Source organism: Pongo abelii, chromosome 15 (genome assembly GCF_028885655.2).
Source record: "Pongo abelii isolate AG06213 chromosome 15, NHGRI_mPonAbe1-v2.0_pri, whole genome shotgun sequence".
Taxonomy (NCBI): Eukaryota; Metazoa; Chordata; class Mammalia; order Primates; family Hominidae; genus Pongo; species Pongo abelii.
In genome coordinates, this window is record NC_072000.2 from 75569946 (window position 1) to 75588146 (window position 18201).

The 18201-nt window shown below is 44.0% G+C and overlaps 2 protein-coding genes across 29 annotated transcripts in view; one reads left to right on the forward strand and one right to left on the reverse strand.

Moving 5' to 3' along the window:
* Positions 1 to 1175: 1175 nt before the first annotated feature.
* Positions 1176 to 14995, reverse strand: LOC129049788 (uncharacterized). 9 transcript variants are annotated; one of them, XR_008513111.2, is made up of 4 exons: positions 14126 to 14364; positions 5218 to 5382; positions 4565 to 4685; positions 1176 to 1369 (listed from the first exon to the last, which is right to left on the reverse strand). XR_008513111.2 is itself a non-coding variant. In XM_054530302.2 (4 exons), the coding sequence occupies exons 1-3, from the start codon at positions 14900 to 14902 to the stop codon at positions 4681 to 4683; spliced, it is 387 nt and encodes a 128-aa protein (XP_054386277.2). In that variant the 5' UTR covers positions 14903 to 14995; the 3' UTR covers positions 1176 to 1369; positions 4614 to 4680. The 9 variants fall into 9 exon arrangements, 3 of the variants coding, with proteins under 3 accessions (XP_054386277.2, XP_054386278.2, XP_054386276.2); XR_008513107.2 differs by lacking the exon at positions 4565 to 4685 and adding an exon at positions 13409 to 13507; XR_008513108.2 differs by lacking the exon at positions 4565 to 4685 and adding an exon at positions 13409 to 13507 and having other exon boundaries at positions 13989 to 14364.
* Positions 14319 to 18201, forward strand: part of SIPA1L1 (signal induced proliferation associated 1 like 1) — a 411542-nt gene continuing 407659 nt past the window's right edge. For 4 of the 20 annotated variants that reach the window (XM_063715611.1, XM_063715618.1, XM_063715627.1 and 1 more), the window contains exons 1-2: positions 14351 to 14409; positions 15078 to 15137. The gene's annotated coding sequence lies outside the window, so the exon portion shown is untranslated. Of the gene's footprint in view, positions 14499 to 15077; positions 15138 to 15161; positions 15488 to 18201 lie in introns of those variants that run through there. The other 16 variants (XM_054530300.2, XM_063715624.1, XM_024231595.3 and 13 more) reach the window with 12 other exon arrangements.

Genomic DNA, 18201 nt, shown 5'->3' on the forward strand with positions numbered 1-18201 from the left:
TAACTTTCCTCTGTATTCCCAGAGTCTTACACTGAGCCTGGTCCTTACTACATCTTCTATTAAATGTTTAGTGAATAAATTCTGTGATGGATTAAAGATGGCTACATATTCTTTACTACATAAGCAGGTGATGTAATTGGATCAACAGAATATGGCAGAAGTGATGTTGTGGCAGTTTTTGGGCACTGGAAGCTTCTACTTTCTGTCCTTCAGAACACTTTCTCTGGAAGCCCTGCCATGTAAGTCTGAATACCCTGAGACTGTTTTGCTGGAGAAGCCAGTTAACAGTCCCAGCAGAGTTCAGCCTTCCATACATCTGTCCAGGTGCAGAGGGGTGACTGGAGCCTGCAGACTGTTAGCAGAATACCACTTGGAACAGAAGAATCACCTGGCTGGGCCCTGCCAGAATTCCCTGACCCGCAAAATCTGTGATATAATAAAATTATTGGTTTTTTAGTCACTTAAGGTTTAGATTACTTTGTTATATAACCATAAATAACCACAACAAAATCCTGAGGGGGGCTCCATGTATACTATTCAGCACCCCAGAGATCAACTCATGTATTCATAGCTACTGTTCACCCGACTAGAGCAGGATGGTACACACATGAGGAGAGTTGGGCTGATTTACCACAACTAGTGGTGGCTAGTAAGGGCTGTTTCTCATTTTGTGAGTTCTTGGGCAGCATAGACCAGGGAACCTGACCAACCTCAGGACACAGATTTCAAATAGGATTCTATCTAGCACTTTAGACCCAGGACGACTGAGCCCTCATAATTCTTTCTGCTGATTATTGGAAGAGTTAATCACTCGATAGAACTAACATTTCTAATAGAATGAGATTAGATGGAAATTAGATATAAGACCAAAAGACTCTTCATGGTGATGATGGAGTGAGAACCACTAGATTAAATGAACATAAAGACAGAGGGCAGATGCATTTCCTTTCTCACCCAAATGGTAGGTCCTGAGAAATACTGTTGCAAAAAAACCCAGAAGTACAGATGGCATGAAGAATAAGAGAAATCTGAGCACACAGGGGAGGAGGGTCAGTGAAAATTCATTCTGTGTGTACTTGAAATTTCTGATTCAAGGGACCAGAACACATGTTATTAGCATTTTCAATTTTTCTGAAAATTGAAGAGAACAAAAACTGAAGAGAATAACTCAGAAATAAAATGATGACAAGATAATTGTTTAATATGAAAATCCTTGGGTGGAGTACTAAGAGACTTTCATTTCAGTCCCAACACCTGGCAATTGATTGGACTTATTCTTAACTCAGTTTTCTTGTTGTAAAACGACACCACTCCGCTTTCTTCATGGAAATTATGTGGGTTGGATTGCAGGAGAGAAGATAAAAAGTGGCTTAGAAGGAAAAATAAAGAATATGCAATTAGTAAATAGTACCAGTTCTTCAGAAGTTTGGAATAAAAACATTTTCCTCTTCAAACACATAACCTCTTTTTTTAGATTAAAGTAAACAAATCACTCTTTTACTATTACACAAATGCTGATTATTAAGTTTATATAAAAATTAACTATAATTATATAATGAAAGACAAGTAAATGAATCAGCAAGACATGAACAGCAACATTGTCTGAGAAGAATTCACCATCTAGACTGATTCTGTTGCATCTTGGGCTGGGTGTAATCCTGTAAAAACACACAGGATGTGAGATGAAGGCCAAATCAGCTGGTAATCAAGTGGCACCTCTGCGGGCTGAGAGTACAAAGGAATCCCTGGAAGAGGCACTGGCAAATTGGTGGACTTGGTGGCAATGGCTGATAGCAGCTCTCTTGGGCCATCGGGGGGACTTCATAGTCTGGTAGTTAGTTGTTTTACCCAGCAAACACATACCCCAAAAGAGAAGCCTTTTCTTTTGTCTAATTAATAGGTAGTGCCAATGGAGATACTAATGTTTCTCAAGCTGTCCTCTGCAGACCCCCTGCCCCTAGAGGGCTTATTAAGGTTCAATCCTGGGACCTATCCCAGATCAACGAAATCAGAACCTCTGCACCAGGGGTGAGGAATCTATATTTTAATAGGTACCCAGGGTGCTTTCACTGAAAATCTCATAGTTTAAGGACTGCTGCACTCTCTTGCACAATGTGACTGTCCACAAATACGCCATGTTCACCTCATCTTCAGTTCCTTTGCTTTTTCTCCCTCCAGGAACACTCCTCCCTTCTCTACTTTCTTCACCCCATGGGCTAAGATCCACTGGCTTCCTGGGGCTGTCCCCAACTTCTTGATCTCTTTTTCATGGACTCTAACTATGCTACTTAATCCTGTCTTATCCTACTTTGTAACCTCTTTCATGGGTATAGTAAATCCCCCTTCATTCCATTAATTCCATTAATTCCTGCCCAGGGCAGAAAGAACTCGCTTTAAATGGTTTCCTTCTCTGACAAGACCTGTCTCCTAGCCACTTTTTTATTTTTAAATAAATGCTTTTGCTTCCTGAATTTCAGTACAATAGAAGGAGTGGGTCTTAGAGCTCCATAAGAGCAGAAAGTCCTGAGGAGCAGATGTCTTCCAGAGAAAACGGGAAAAGTTCTCACTCCACCCCCACCACTGCACTGTTGAGCTTCACTGATTGGATCTCAAGAGATACAAGATTTTTTCTATCACTATTGATTCTTTTGGTTTTTCCCTACATTAACCCCCTCAGCATCAAAATAAATTTAAACTGAAGACAGTGTTTGTGCCTTTTCCCCAACTATATTATAATCTTAAGGGCTGAAACCTAGTCTTAATGCTTCTTATATAATTCCTCCACCCTAGACATTTATTATTGTCTGTCCGCCCTCTTCCCTGGGAACTGCCACCCCCTCAGTCTTGTCATGATTCCTCCATGACATTTTATGCAATGTGCCTCCAGGCTCCTGGTCACAGCTGATTGGTCTAGAGGTGGGCACCTGATTTAAAGCTGTGTCAGTCAGTTCCTTTTCTCCCCAGGTATTTTGAAAACTGGGGAGATGTTTGAATTCAGATTGAGCCCAGGAGATATTTTCCCTATGTGGACCAGAAAAATGGAGGAAACTATTCTTTAGAAAGAGAGAAGAATGCTGTACATAGAGGCAGATGCAGAGAGAGGAGCACATGAGTGATTGAGGGGGTTTAGATGGGACTGTATTTCTATCACTGGGTATCTTTTGGAACTCACAGTTTTCAGAATAAAGCCCCCATTTTATGTTAAGCTAGTTCTGGAGACTTCAGGGAAGACTCAAAGGGCAAGGGAAAAGGGAGCTGTGGATAGCCTCTAGATAGCCAGTCCACAGGATCTAAGGAAACACGTATGATCTCGTGTAATCCTCAAAAAATCATGTGTTTTTACGAAGCAATCATTATTATTCCCACTTGAAAAATAAGAAACGAAGGCTTAGAGGAGTTAAGTAACTTTTCCTAAAACCACTCTGTTACTAAGCTGGAGGTGGGCGTGGGACTTGAGGCCAGCTCCATCTGACTGCACCATGCTGAACTGTCCTCAAGTGAAGGCCAATGGGTGTGATGCTGAGGGCTCTATTCATTCTTATTTTATATATATTTTGAGACAGAATCTCACTCTGTCACCCAGGCTAGAGTGCAGTGGAATAATCTTGGTCATTGCAACCTCTAACCCCTGTGTTCAAGCAATTCTCTTGCCTCAGTGTCCTGAGTTGCTGGGATTACAGGTGTGTGCCACCACCCTTGGCTAATTTTTGTATTTTTAGTGGAGACGGGGTTTCACCATGTTACCTAGGCTGGTCTCAAACTCCTGGCCTCAAGATACCCACCTGCCTCAGCCTCCCGAAGTGCAGGGATTCCAGGTGTGAGCCACCGTGCCTAGCCTATTCATTCTTGCTCCTATACTCTCATGCCAAGCTAGGGTAATTTGAAAAAATTCTACAAGCCAATCCTGAGTCCTGGTGTTGATCCCAACTCCATATGCTTGGCAGAGACTGTGATTTGTGCTGCCCTCTATAGGAAGTATGGAATGCGTAAAAGAACTGCCCAGCAGCTCAGAGACCTAGAAGCTGGTTGTTGTAAGAGGTTGTAAGAGGAAGCAGCTGGGAGCAGCAGTCCTAAAAATTCCACTGCCAACAAGAACAGCTGGTATGGGCTGGCCATGCCAGAAACAATGATCAAGATCCACTCTAGCAGTGCCAGTCACAGCCAGCACCAGATAACAGGAGGTGTCTGTGAGAATTGCTCAGAAGTCTTTATCCCTCTCCATCCTACCAGTGAGTTATGGTCACCCTTGATATTTCAGATGGGGTTGTAGAACGGGGTGTGGTAGGGACAGAAGAGGGGAGAAGAAGGTAGAGATCATCCTAAGAAGAGTAAAACAAACGGGAAGGGAGAGAGGTTCAGCAACTTTGAGCAAAAGTCTAGACCTCAGATTCTTGACCAAGAGCAAACAGACCCCCGAAGGATTCCTGACCAGAAGCAAACTGACTCTTGAAAGAGGATAACACATCAACACACAAACTTTTAGTCTGCAGGGATGGCCTCTTAGCCCTCTCCTTTTGTATTTAAAGAAAGAGAAGTCCAATTAGCCAGGTGGGTGGTGCGCAACCTGTAATCCCAGCTACTTGTGAGACTGAGGCTGGAAAATCACTTGAAACCTGGAGGCGGAGGCTGCAGTAAGGTGAGATCGTGCCACTGCACTCCAGTCTGGGCAACAGAGTGAGACTAGTCTAAAAAAAAAAGAAAGAAAGAGAAGTGAGAAGTCCAGAAAATTAAATAATTTATCTGACTCAGCTAGGTAAAGATAGAGTCTGAATTAGCGTACAGAATAGAATTCAAGCCGGGCTTGAGGTCTAGTAGATTTTCCTCTACAACACTCGGTGCTATTTTCTTTGTGTAGCTATAGGATAAGTAAAAAATTACGTGGAGTGGCCTTGGCCATTTCTCATACTTGAGTAGATATACTCATCACTTTTCCCCACGTGAAAAGAACAAATAAAATTCCTTTAAAAGGCTTTTAAAAACTTCATCTCTGGAAAGCTATTTGTAAAAATCTAGGATGAGTGCTGAGCTGCTGAAGGTCCTAAATATCTCTGAACTATCAGCATACTCATTCTTGTCCTCGTTTCCCTTAAATAAAGGCTGTGATGACTTTAATATTCCAGTCGTTCTCCTTGGCATCCCCGCAAACAAAAACCCTCATTACACATGTTTCCTGTACTCAAGAACATGCAAAGCGTGATTTCTCCTGCGGAATCTCACCGCGCGCTCCTTGGATGCCACAAGGCAGCTGTAGCTCACGCGCCCCTGCAGCTCCTGGGTTCGTGTGAATGTCGCCTCCACTCTGGCTGGCAATGGAACAAGCCAGATGGTCTTGGGAGGCCTCAGCCCACCGCTTCCAAGTCATGAGCAAGCCTCTTTTCATTTCTAGGGATTTTAAAAAGACAAGAGAGTAGAGAGAGGACTTTTAAAATTCACCTTCCTTCCTTGACACCTTCTCTACTGTGAAATCTGATGAAAGGAATAAAGGGGAAAGGGCTGTTTGGAAGGGAACTTCTGGCTCCTAAGAGAATATTGAAGTTATTTTAAATGGTTCAAACAGCTTCCTAAAAGGAAATATTAATAGTAGGATGAATAAAAAATCTTGAAATGGTTCAGAGACAATTAAAAAATATATGTATGTAACTGGGGTGGTTGCAGTGGCTCATGCCTGTAATCCCAGCACTTTGGGAGGCCGAGGTGGGTGGATCACCTGAGGTCAGGAGTTCGAGACCACACTGGCAAACATGGTGAGACCTGTCTCTACTAAAAATACAAAAATTAGCCAGGCATGGTGGTATGCACCTGTAATCCCAGTTACTCGGGAGGCTGAGGAAGGAGAATTGCTTGAACCCAGGAGCTGAGATTGAGCCACTGCACTCCAGCCTGGGTGATAGAGCAAACTCTGTCTAAAAAAAAAAAAAAAATTATAAGTGTAATAGCTTGTGTTGATGTCTATAATATAGAGGAAAAGGTCAAAAGTATTGGTGGGCCAGAACTTTTCATCCTTTTTGGGATTTTTATTTCATTTTATTTTATCCATGTTTATAAGAAAATTGCCTGAAAACCCAGGAAGGGCATGAGTAGCTCAATGGAAAATGTTTCAAAAGAAAATGCCTATGACAAGGAAAGAAAGTTCGTGAGGGTGCATTTTAATTAAAATGTTATCTAGGCAGGGCACAGTGGCTCACGCCTGTAATCCCAGCACTTTGGGAGGCTGAGGCGGGCAGATCACTTGAGGTCAGGAGTTCGAGACCAGCCTGACCAACAATGGAGAAACCCCATCTCTACTAAAAATGCAAAAAAAAATACAAAAAAAAAAAAAAAATTAGCCAGGCATGGTGACAGACGTCTGTAATCCAAGCTACTTTGGAGGCTGACGCAGAAGAATCGCTTGAATCCAGGAGGCAGAGGTTGCAGTGAGCTGAGATTGTGCTACTGCAGTCCAGCCTGGGCAACAAGAATGAAACTCCTTCTCAAAAAAAAAAAAAAAAATTATCTAAATGCATCATATTAGCAATTATAAGCTACTGCTTGCCAAATTTGTGATTGCAGTTCTAATCTCTTCTCCAACCCATGGATTTCTAAATCTCATGCTTCTAATATTCTATGCATCGTAAATGCAAATTTGAATGTTTCCACCCTTGCTGAAAATCCTTCAATGGCTCCCTATTGCCTACAGAATAAAGCCCAAGTCCTGAATATATCACACAAGGCCCTTGTGACTTGTCCTCATTCTCTCTAGCTGACATTGGTGCATAAGACCTGGATTGCCTCTACCCTATACCCCTATAACTTCACGGCTCAAAAGGCTCACAAAGGCTTCCTAATATCAAGGTGCTTTCTGAGCCAGAAAGCCAGGTAAGGGATTTTCCACTCCATCAGAATGGGAGCCCTGATTCTGTTTTGCTGTTAAACTTCATTCTTTCATTGCACATTTATGGAGTGTCTATTTTTGTCAGGAACTGTATTAAATTATAGGGATTTAAGAGCAAACAAGACACATATTATGACTACAAAGAGCTTACATACCTGATTAAACACTATTAGTTTCCTATTACTGCTATAACAAATTATCACGAATTTGTAACTTAAAACACCACCATTTTATTACCTTAATTTCTGGAGGTCAGCAGTCTGAAATGAGTTTCACTTGGATAAAATCAAGATACTGGCAGGGCTGCATTCCTTATGAAAGCTATAGGGGAGAATCTGTTTCTCTTGCCTTTCCGGCTTCTAGAGGTTGTCTACATGCCTTGGCTTATGGTCTCTTCCTCCACTGTCAAAGCCAGTAATGTAGCATCTTCAGATCTCTTTCTGACTCTGTTTCTGTGGTCACATCTCCATGTCTAACTCTGACCCTCCTACTTCCCTCTTATGAAAACCTTGTGGTTACATTGAGCCCACTTAGATAATCCAGGATAATCTATCTCAAGATCCTTAACTTAATCATATCTTTATAAAATCTCTTTTGCCACATAAGGTAACATATTCACAGGTTTTGGTGATTAGGATGTGGACATCTTGGAGGGTAGGGGTGTTCTCTTTACCACACCCTGCTAGCAGTTTTATTTTGTCTGAATGAGCACTATTGGCTTATATGAAAAACATGGGTTGAGTGCCTACTATGTGCCAGGCACTGTTCTAGGTGCTAGGAATCCAGCAGTGAATAAAGCAGACATAGAGTTCCTGCCCTCAGGGATCTTACCTTCTAGATGAAAGACAGACAATAAACCAACAAACAATTAGATAATATGTCAGGGAGTGATAGACTTCAGAGAGCAATAGAACTGTGTGGGGAGTATGAGATTGGGGTGATTGCTATTTTGTAAAGGGTGACTGTAACAATCAAGGTCTAGTTAGGAGAATGGAAGCTGTTCTTGATCATTCAAAAAGAGGGAATTTTTATTTTTATTTTATTTTTATTTATTTATTTTTGCGACAGGGTCTCTCTCTGTCACCCAGGTTGGAATGAAGTGGTGCAGTCTTGGCTCACTGCAGCCTCCACCTCCTGGGCTCAAACGATCCTCCCACCTCAGCCTCCAGCTAATGTTTTTATATTTTTAGTAGAGACGGAGTTTGGCCATGTTGCCCAGGCTGGTCTCAAACTCCTGGCTTCAAGTGATCTGCCCTCCTCAGCCTCCCGAAGTGCTGGAATTACTGGCATGAGCCATCGTGCCTGGCCAAAATGAGAGAATTTTTATACAGGGGAACTACACGGTGGATGGAAGAGCTGATAAATCAACCAGGGTGATGAGGGAACCCAGAGTTCGTTTTTTTTTTTTTTTTTTTTTTTTGAGATGGAGTTTTGCTCTTGTTGCCCGGGCTGGAGGGCAATGGCTCAATCTCGGCTCACCACAACCTCTGCCTCCCGGGTTCAAGCGATTCTCCTGCCTCAGCCTCCCCAGTAGCTGGGATCACAGGCATGCGCCACCACGCCTGGCTAATTTTGTATTTTTAGTAGAGACTGGGTCTTTCCACATTGGTCTGGCTGGTCTCCGACTCTCGACCTTAGGTGATCTGCTTGCCTCGGCCTCCCAAAGTGCTGGGATTACAGGCTGGGCCACCGTGCTCAGCTGGAAACCCACAGATTCTTAACACCAGAAAGCTACTATCACCCTCCAGCTGAAATTATATCAGAGCCTGGGGATGGTTCTCACCCGGTGGAACCTGGGGCCATGGAGGAGATGCACTTGCTACTAAAACTCTGCCTGAAGCAGACAGAGAGAGGAGCGGAATGGCTTTCACTTGTCTATTCCATCCGTCCAAATTTCTGTTATGCATCCTGATGGCTGAACCCAGCTGGAAGCCCCTGACAAGGCGTGCTTGAAAACATGGCCCATGGGGTTCAGCCCTACTGCAAGGTAGAGCAGGACAAGAGAGAGCACCCAAGAGCAAGCAGGCAGATTACTAACAGTTACCTCTGTACAGACATCTAAACAGACCCAGAAAGTGCATCATCCACATATTTGGGGAAAGAGCTCTCCAGGCAGAGGAAAGACCAAATGCAAGGCCTGGAGGCAGTAGAGCACCAAGTATAGTCAATGAACAGCAGGAATGCCAGTGTGGCTGGGGTAGAAAGAGGGAGGGGAGAGAGGGAGGGATTGGTAGTCAGAGAATATACAGTTCCTGGGCCAGAACATGAACCGGGGCTTTTTCTCCGAGTGAGGTGAGAGGTCCTGGAAGCTTTGTTAGCAGAGAAGTGACAAGATTAGACTTACTCATGCTCCACACTTTGGATCCTGTGTGTAGAACAAATTATTGGAGGGGAAATGCAGGAGTAGGGAAACCAACTAGGAGACCAGTAGAGAGACAATTGTGATAATCCAGGTGAGAAATGGCTTGAATCAGAGAGGTGGAGCTGCAGTGGGTGGAAGTGGTTGGATTCTACACATATTTTGAAGAAAGGACCATCAGAATTTGTTGATGGTATGGATGTAAGAGAAATAGAGGAGTCAAGGATGATTCCAAGACTTTTGCTCTGAACAAAACCTCTGAACTTCTGGGGAGATATCCTTAACAGAGTTGGGGAAGACTGCTGGAGGAAACTGTTTTTTTTTTTTTTTTTTTTTTTTTTTTTGACACAGTCTTGCTGTGTCGCCAGGTTGGAGTGCAGTGGCGCGATCTCAGCTCACTGCAACCTCCGTCTCCCAGGTTCAAGTGATTTTCCTGCCTCAGCCTTCTGAGTAGCTGCAACTACAGGTACGCGCCACCATGCCCAGCTAATTTTTGTATTTTTAGTAGAGATGGGGTTTCACCATGTTGGCCAGGATGGTCTCGATCTCGTGACATCATGATCCACCTACCTCGGCCTCCCAGAGGGAACTGGTTTTGAGAGGGATATCTGGAGTTCAGGAGGGCACTGGTTTTTGGGGGAATACTTGGAGCTCATCAGTTTTAAACATGTGAAGTTTGAAATACCTAGGACATAATCAATTGCAGATGTCGAGTAGCAGATGGATGTACAAATCTGGAGATGGGGGAGATGACTAGCCTGGAGGTGTAAATTTGGGAGTATTTAATGTATAGATGGTATTTAAAACTATCAGACTGGTGAGCTCACCACAGAGTGAAAAGAGACCATAAAGAGATGTCTGAAGTCTGAGTCCTGGAGCCTCCTATGTTGAGAGGTTCAAGACTAAAAAGACCAGAAAGGTAGGACAAGAACTAGGATAGACTCTGGCTCAGAAGCCAAGGGAAGAAAACATTTCAAGAACCAGCATGGTTGACCTCTTCCCTGCTGCTGAGGACCCCAGCCAGGTGAGCTTGGAAGTTGAGCACCAGATTTAGCAATAAGACAGTCACTGATGCCCCTGAGAAGACCTGTTGCTGTGGAGTAGTGGGGGCGAAAGGCTGCTCAGAGTGGATTCAAGGGAAGGGAAGGATAGGAATTGAAGACATCAAGCATGGAAGAGCCTTTTGAAGATTCCAGTTATAAAGTGAAGCAGGGGGAGACATAAAATTTAGGAAGCATTTTAGTTTTTACCACGGCAGATATTCCAGTATGCTTGTAAGCCCTTAGAAGCGAAGCAGTAGAGAAGGAAAATTTGCTGATTCAAGAGAGAGTGGGGACAGTTGCTGATTCAATGTCCCTGAGTTAGAGGCGATGGCACTAATGCACAGACCGAGAGGCTAATCTTGGCTAAGAGCACCAAGAGTTCATAAGTGACAGGAAGGACAGAGGAGTATATGCAGACAGATGCAGGTAGGCTGGTAGACAGAGTGGTAGAGAGGGTATGTGTGTTCAGTTCTCTTCTGATTATTTCTATTTTACCAACAAAAGAGGGAGCAAGGCCATTAGCTGGAATTACTAGGCAGAGGTTTCATTAAGGAGGAGAAGGTGTGAAACAGTCCTTTAAAGAGGAGGGAAGAGTACAGAGAAGTATAGTAGTTTTGCTGTTAATTGATTAACAGAATGTTAATTGGTTATGAAGTAGTTGGTGTTTTAAACTTGTAACGAATACTACTATGTAAATGAGAGAAGGGACATTTGCTAACAAATCCAGTATTCACATAAACAGAGTTACACCAATAAGGCTAAAACAATAACACCCTAAAATTAAAACAACATGGGATATCATTTAATCCTGAATAATTTTGAGGGCACTTTGGACCTTTGTAATGATTTAGAGTAATCTTTCTAAATATCACTTAGAATAACGCCCTGTAGATGTACAGCTACTGGAGTTCTGAATAGGCCAGTTAAATCAGATTTTAAATGTAAAACATGCAAATGTGAGTCAGTGTTTATAACATTAAAAAATACATAGAATTTGTTTGTATGGTAGGCCTCTGTGTCAAAATTCATTCTATATTTGGTATACTCTATACATTAGGGTGTTTTGTTGAGTAGAATAACCAGAGAGAAATGAATTCACCTGGGTTTTAACGAACTGAGAAGCAAATAGGGAGGGAACAACATAGCAAATGACTAGATGGTCTTATCATTAGAAAGGTTACATATCCTTTCTGTTGGAGGGCAAAGGGAAGGGGTTGAGCAGAGATGGGTAGAGGAGCCAAGGGAGTGGACAGGAAGTGGACTGAGATCTAGTCTGTGCTCTTGGCAAACTCTCCATTCCCCATTTCTCTCTTCTGCTGCCTGACATCTGCTATTTTGAAACCTAGGAAGGTCAGGAGGATACAGCAGGAGTGATTGACCTAGAGAATGTGCAGTTGGAAACTAGGCTTTGGTAGCTTTCACTTTTTATCTCCTTTAGAAACACGGATGAAAGTTCTGCCATCAGTGAGAGATAAATAGTAGCCCAGGGCCTTGAAAAAGCAGTTTTAGATCCTGGGACAATTTCTACTATTTTACTATGTCTGAAGATTAGGGAGGTTATTTTTGTAATTTGAGGCCAACACCCATCTCTTGAGCCTTATAAGAAGCACTGAAGAATGTTAATAGATTTGGCTAGCATTTGGGTCAATTATTTCAAATGGCTATCTGGGAGTCACAAAACAGATGGCCCTGAAATTGTACTGTGTTGGTGGATGTAGATTGGCAGCCATCCTTTAAGGGCAAAATTATGTTAAAAGCTAAGCCAGAACAAATGAGCAACAACTGATTTATAATATTTTGCAATGTTATGAAAAATGGTTCCTTAAAACAGATTCACAGGACTGATGGTGATGTTCCATTGTGTTTCTTTGTGAAAATGTGATATTAAACATACCAGTAAATGAATCTGAGGCCCTCCCTCCTTCCCCCCCTTCCTTCCTTCCTGCCTTCCTTCCACAGATCTAGTCTTCCCTCCTTCCTTCCTTCCTTTCCTTCCTCCCTCCCTCCCTCTTTCCTTATAGTAGTTATTTTGGGAGTATGGATGTATTTAGTTTGGGTCTTTGGTTTTAATTAGAATATTTATTAAATAACAAGGAATCTGCTTTGAGTTAGTGTAAAAGCAAATCATGAACTATAGATTACCTTTGAAATTACTGTAACATGGTCAATTTTTTGTTGTTTTTGTGGTTGGGACAAGATGAATTTTAAAATAAAATTGTCAACATTTAAAGAAAATTGTCAACATGTAGCTACTCTTTGTGAAACTGACCTACTATACGATGAAACTTTTTTTATCATTTGCTGTAAAAGGAAAATTCGTTATTTATTGGAAAATTTTATAGGTCTAAGAGCTCTTATATGAAATATACATATACACACACACACACACATATACATATGTGTATATATATTTAGATACAGGATCTCACTGTGTTGCTCAGGCTGGAGTGCAGTGGTGTGATCAGAGGTCACTGCAGCCTTTAACTCCTGGGCTCAAGTGATTCTCAAGCCTCAGCCTCCTGAATAGCTGGGACTACAGGTGCATGTCAATATAACTAGCTAATATTTTTTATTTTTGTAGAAACAGGGTCTCTCTATGTTGCCCAGGATAGTCTCAAACTCCTGGCTTCAAGCAGTCTTCCCACCTGGGCCTCCCAAAGTGCTGGGATTAGGCATGTGAGCCACCATGCCGGCCAGCTATAGAATTTTAAAGCTGTAATAACCCAACATGTGGGGTACCCCCCACAGATGAAGAATCACAGAGATTAAACAACTTCTCAAGGAGACTCAATTATTAGTGGCACAGAAAAACGTAAACCCTAGTTTCCTGACTTTGTCTAGTATCACTTAGGTTTCTAATACACCAACTTTCATTGACAGGATTTAAACTTGCAAGTGATTTAAAAGTTTTGACTGTCTAGTCCTCATATGCTTAGGTTCATGCTTTAGGTTTCTAGTTCTGCAGGACTGAGTTAAATAATGGTTTCCCCATGTTCATGGATAGGAATTTTAAAAATTGAGATATAATCCATATACAATGAAATCTATTTTTACTCATTCATTTTGAAATCTAAAGTTTAACTTCTATTCACAATATCCATTTTACTTAGGCAGTGAGTATATAATAACCCTCACCTCAGAAAAGTTTCTACAGTTAAAAGACACAGGCCTGAGGAGAGTTCACCTTCATCCTTAACAGCATTTTGGAGTACGTATAAAGGCGTCTGAGGATGCCTAATAATTAAAAAAAAGTTCCCCTCCCCATGGTGAATAGGGTTTTTACGAGAAAAATATGGAGAAAGCAGAGATTATTACCATTGAAAAAGACAAGGTGTTAACAGAAATGGGAGGGTAGCTTAATAGAGTCCAAACTTGACTGTACTCTTTAGGGTAGGGCCAAAGGCAAGTACCGAGGACAGGTATGGACTGTTGCGTTCAACTTTTTAAAAAAGTAGCCAATACCTAGTATGGACCAAGCCTATGGAGGCGCTGAGAATACAGAGATGAATGAGCCAGTTCCTGAAGGAGCCCAGTCTGCGTGTGTGTACGAGTTGAGAAGAGGAAGAGGGAGGGAGCATGGGGGGTGTGGGGATGGAGGAATGAGATTGAAAGAAAAGGCCAAAAAACTGAATATATGGTAGAAATTTGGGGTGCAGACATGTGCTGGCTTCTAGGCAGAAACCTGTCCCAGAACCTCTTAATACATTAGTCTCACTTGCCAAATTTGGCCAGATATCATGACCGTGGTCTTCCAGATATGCCCTCTTGAATCGGTTTAAAAATTATCCTTCCGCAACCACCCCTAGCTTTCCCCACCGCCAGTGCGCTGGGCAGGTTGAAAACTGCACCCACGTTTGCAGCCTCTGCTCTCCGCAGGAGACAGGAATCCAGGGCTTTGCCGTCGTCATAGCAACCAGAAGTTCCGCGGTCCCCTACCCTCCCGCGACTTCTTCCACTTCCTCCACCCGCAGGGCCCAGCCACCGCTTCTCTCGCGAGACTTGTGCGCCGCGCTGAGCCGCTCCGTGGTGATCTCACCCGAGACTTGGGGGAGAGGGAGGAGTGAAGGAGGGGAAGGAATGGGGCGGGAGGCGGGGCGGGGAAGGGCGAGTGAGGCGCCGCCACTGCCGGCAACTTTGTGAGTGAGTTCAGTGCGTGCGTGTGCGAGTGAGCGAAAAGTCAGTGCAGCGCCGAGTCCCCGGCTGGAGGGTCCCCGGGGAGGGCCAGGTCTGGGCCCCAGAGGCCGCCCCCGCAGCCACTCCATCCCCTCCCGCCTCTGTGGCTCCCTCCCCATTTCCTCCCCCACTGGCCCTTGGGGCCTTCCCGCCCCCGTCGGCACTTACCTGTCCCCTCCCCCACGCGGTACGCACCTCCTCATTCCCCCCCCCCCCCCCCTCCGCAACCTCGCGCCCACCTCGGACCTTCGGAGCCCGGACCCCCGCACTTGCTCCCGTACTGGCCGCCCCCTCGGTTCTTTCTCCTGCTGGCGGGCGGGATGGGGGGCGCTGAGCCTCGGGGACGCGAGTGGGGGCCCGGGCGCCTAGACAATAGTTGATGCCCGAGGACGGGGGCACCTCCGTCTTACCCTCCTCCGGGAGCTCGGCCCCCGCCGGCCGCCCGCCAGCCTGCATTCCGCGTCTCCCTCGGAGCCAGGCTCGGGAATTAGGCTAATTCCACCCCCGCCTCCCTCGGGCCCCCCTCCGCTCCGCGCTCGGCGCCCGCCCCGGGCCGGCCTCGGCGCTCTCCGCAGAGGAGGCGGCGAGTGAGCGCGCGCCGGCCGTCTACACGGTTTCTCTTTCTCCCCAGGGAGAGCGCGCGGAGGACGTGCCCGAGACGCGCGGCGGCACCGGGAGGCCGGGCCGAGCGGTAAGTGGTCCCCGCGCCCGGGTCCTGGGGGGAGCGGGGGTGCAGGACGGCTGACAGCCCCCTGCCCTGTTTCTGGCCGGGGTTGGGGTGCAGGGCCCGGAGCAGGACCCCAGGAGACTGGTTAAAGTTTGATTTTCGATTTGGTGGCTTGCTGGTAGCTTAGCCCGGCGGGGGCGAGTCCGGCTCCACCGCGACCGGCGCGCGCGCACGCTCCCCAGAACCCGAATCTGCACAACTACCGGGCAGGCACCTCAGCGGGAGGCCAGGAGACCCGCGTCCGGGTCCGGGCGGTTGCATCCATCCCGCTGAGCTGGTCGCCACCTGGCGACCCTTCCCCTCCAGTCACCTGGGTGAGCGCTTTGCAGCCTCAGCTGGAGTAGGCAGGCCGAGTTGGTTGAGTTGTGGGAAATGGAGACGAACAGCTCGGTGCCCGAGGGTGGTTAATTTCCCCTTTGGGGGTCTTGGGGACATGAAATTTTGGGATGCTCTAACCTGCTTTCCAGGGAGCGAGTAAACCGCGAAAGGGCTGGGAAGGCGTGAGGGTGCCGCAAAAAGAACTTTTCCTCCTTCGCCCCATCTGTTACCAGCTTCTCTCCTGACCTTAAAGGAAATTTCCGAGGCTCTTAAATCGCTCCACGGCATTTCTAGGTGGACCAGTAACCGTGTTGGGCAGGTTGAAATTTCATCGCGGTTTGGAGAACAGAGAGACATGGGCAATGGCTCACTTCCAAGGAAGATGTTTAGCTAAATTGTTGGCATTCGTTTTCTAAGGGAAGCATTTGGGGATTGATGGCTCCTAGACTACGTTTACCTTATAGATTTTATTTTTCCTGACGGGTAGTTTAGAGGCAGCATTCGCTGAAATGCATACTACCTGTGAAACGATCATGTTTCTAAACTGGAGCCAGCGATGTGATGCAAATTTCAGAATAAAGGTGTCGACTTTCATCAGGTTCCAGGTTTATCTGGATGGACCGGGATTGGCGTTTCCTCTATAAAGCAAACCTTTCATGTTGAAACTCTGAGTCAGACTCTTAAAGCCATTGTTTTTATGCTGGTACTCTGTGGGAGTTAAGTGTCAACTTTCTCCTGTTTTCTCCTATGGAGTATCCGTCCAAGGCAAAGATTCTCTGACTGAATCTTTTGGAAACGTGCAAGGTTAGATCATACTGAATTCTGCAGCCAGTTTAGTAACAATATTAATTTTCTATATAATCCTGATTTAACGACTTTCATTTTTCTCTTCGTTTTTTGAAAGCTGCAATTAAGCTACCTTTACCACGATTTAAAAAAGAGGATAATATGGAACAGTGGTAATAACAGTAGGTCTCAGCTAATTTATTATGGCCACTGATGTGTCCAACTATTAGATGACGTCCCAGTTATTAACTACAATATTAATATTAAAACATTTTTCCCATGGAATCAATTATGCTAAAGCATTAACAGTGCATTTAAAATGATGAGTGATTGTTTCCACATAAATGGTTAGAGGCAAAATAAGAGATTTGGGGGATGAATGGCTTTATGTCTCTGACAACTAATTTTCTTATTAATGCTTAAGTAAAGGACTCTTGAAGTTGACTGTCATTTGATTTTTCTAGTTGACTGAGTGAACAAGTTTGGTGAGTGGCTTGAGACAGTCAGTAGGTGTTGCTGTTGTTAGCTTCTCTGCGGTTCCTGCTTCTGCTCCTCGAGTTTGAAATTGCAATTCTGGTACAGTGAACTTCTAAAATCTGAAGTATCAGTCAGTGATAGTTGTGATTTCATTGGAGGATTCTATGGCAAGGTTGACTTAAACTCCAGGTAATAATTGCAAAGCACCTCTCTGATACTTTGTATTGAGATTCATTTAACTCTTCTTTTGTCTCTGTCCTTACACTAGTATTTTCAGGCTTCTGCATTTGCTTTGCTTTTGCTTTGAAGTATGTGTGTAATTTTGGTATAGTGCCCCCACCTTGATTGTTTAGGAACTTAAAAAACACCTTCTAGTGAGTTTATTGAAGTCATAGATTGAAGATTGCTTGAGATTAGCAGTTTTGTAGACTTTGGGGGGATCTTGGTTGAGTTGTGATGTATATATGTTCTATCTTAAGTTGCAATCTGAATTTTTAGATAAATGACTGTTTTTCTTATTTTAAAAATCTCTTTGAGCTGCGAAATGGGAGGATAAGGAGAGCTGAAATGGTATGAGAGTGGAATTTGATGGAAAGTTTGTCATGATTAGTAATATGACTGTGTGCCTCTTATCAGTCCTTACCATTGTATTATCATTATTATTGGTCCGTATCAGTGCACAAATGAAGTATGAATATCCTGAAGATTTTTTGTTGACATCTCAGATTTGAGCCTTTTGGTTCACTGACCGTATTAGATTTTCTCTATGGAAGACAAATAGACTCATTCTCATAATAAAGAACTAGAGCGCTGATAGAGCACGCTTTTTTTTTTCCCCTTTGGATCAAATCATGGAAGTTCAAATCTGAAAATAAATTCAGAAATTTCTTTTTTTCCCCATGGCATCCTTATATTCCTAACCTTTTGAGTGGTGAGTCAAGCAATATTTATTGAGTGCCGCTATCTGGCAGGTGCACTTCTGGTTTCTGTGATTACAGTGATGAACGAGAGTGTACCTGGCCGCATGGAACTTGTAGTCCAGTGGGACCGTTTGTAGTAATATTTCCTGGTTTGGAGTTATGATACCTTGATGCCCCCGTAAAGGTTATACATAATAGGCAATTGTTTTTGAATTTTAATATATTTTAACATTTTGAAATAATGTAGCCTAGTATTTGTCCTCAGAAGGTCTGGGTTTCAAATACCTGCCCTGCCATTTTCATTGTGAGATATTGAAAAATAATTGAACTTCTTTCTGAACTTTACTGTTGTTTCCTGCAGAGATGGGCTCAAGACTTGCTTCACAGATGAGCTACAAAAATTAATGAGAATATATGTATGAAAGTACTTTGTAAACTATACAGTCTTATTTGTAATAGGGTTTTCTTACTTTTTGTTGGACAGATGGATTGTTGGAACTAGGAGGGATTTTGACTCATTTGGCTCA

Coding starts and splice junctions, on each gene's coding strand:
- LOC129049788 (XM_054530301.2), bottom strand. CDS start 14,902: ATGCAGGCTGGCGGGCGGCCGGCGGGGGCCGAGCTCCCGGAGGAGGGT. Junction 5,383..14,685: donor CCGGGCTCCGAAGGTCCGAG/GTGGGCGCGAGG, acceptor TAAAATCCCTAG/AAATGAAAAGAGGCTTGCTC. Junction 1,370..5,217: donor TGGCATCCAAGGAGCGCGCG/GTGAGATTCCGC, acceptor TTTCCTTCTAAG/CCACTTTTTATCTTCTCTCC.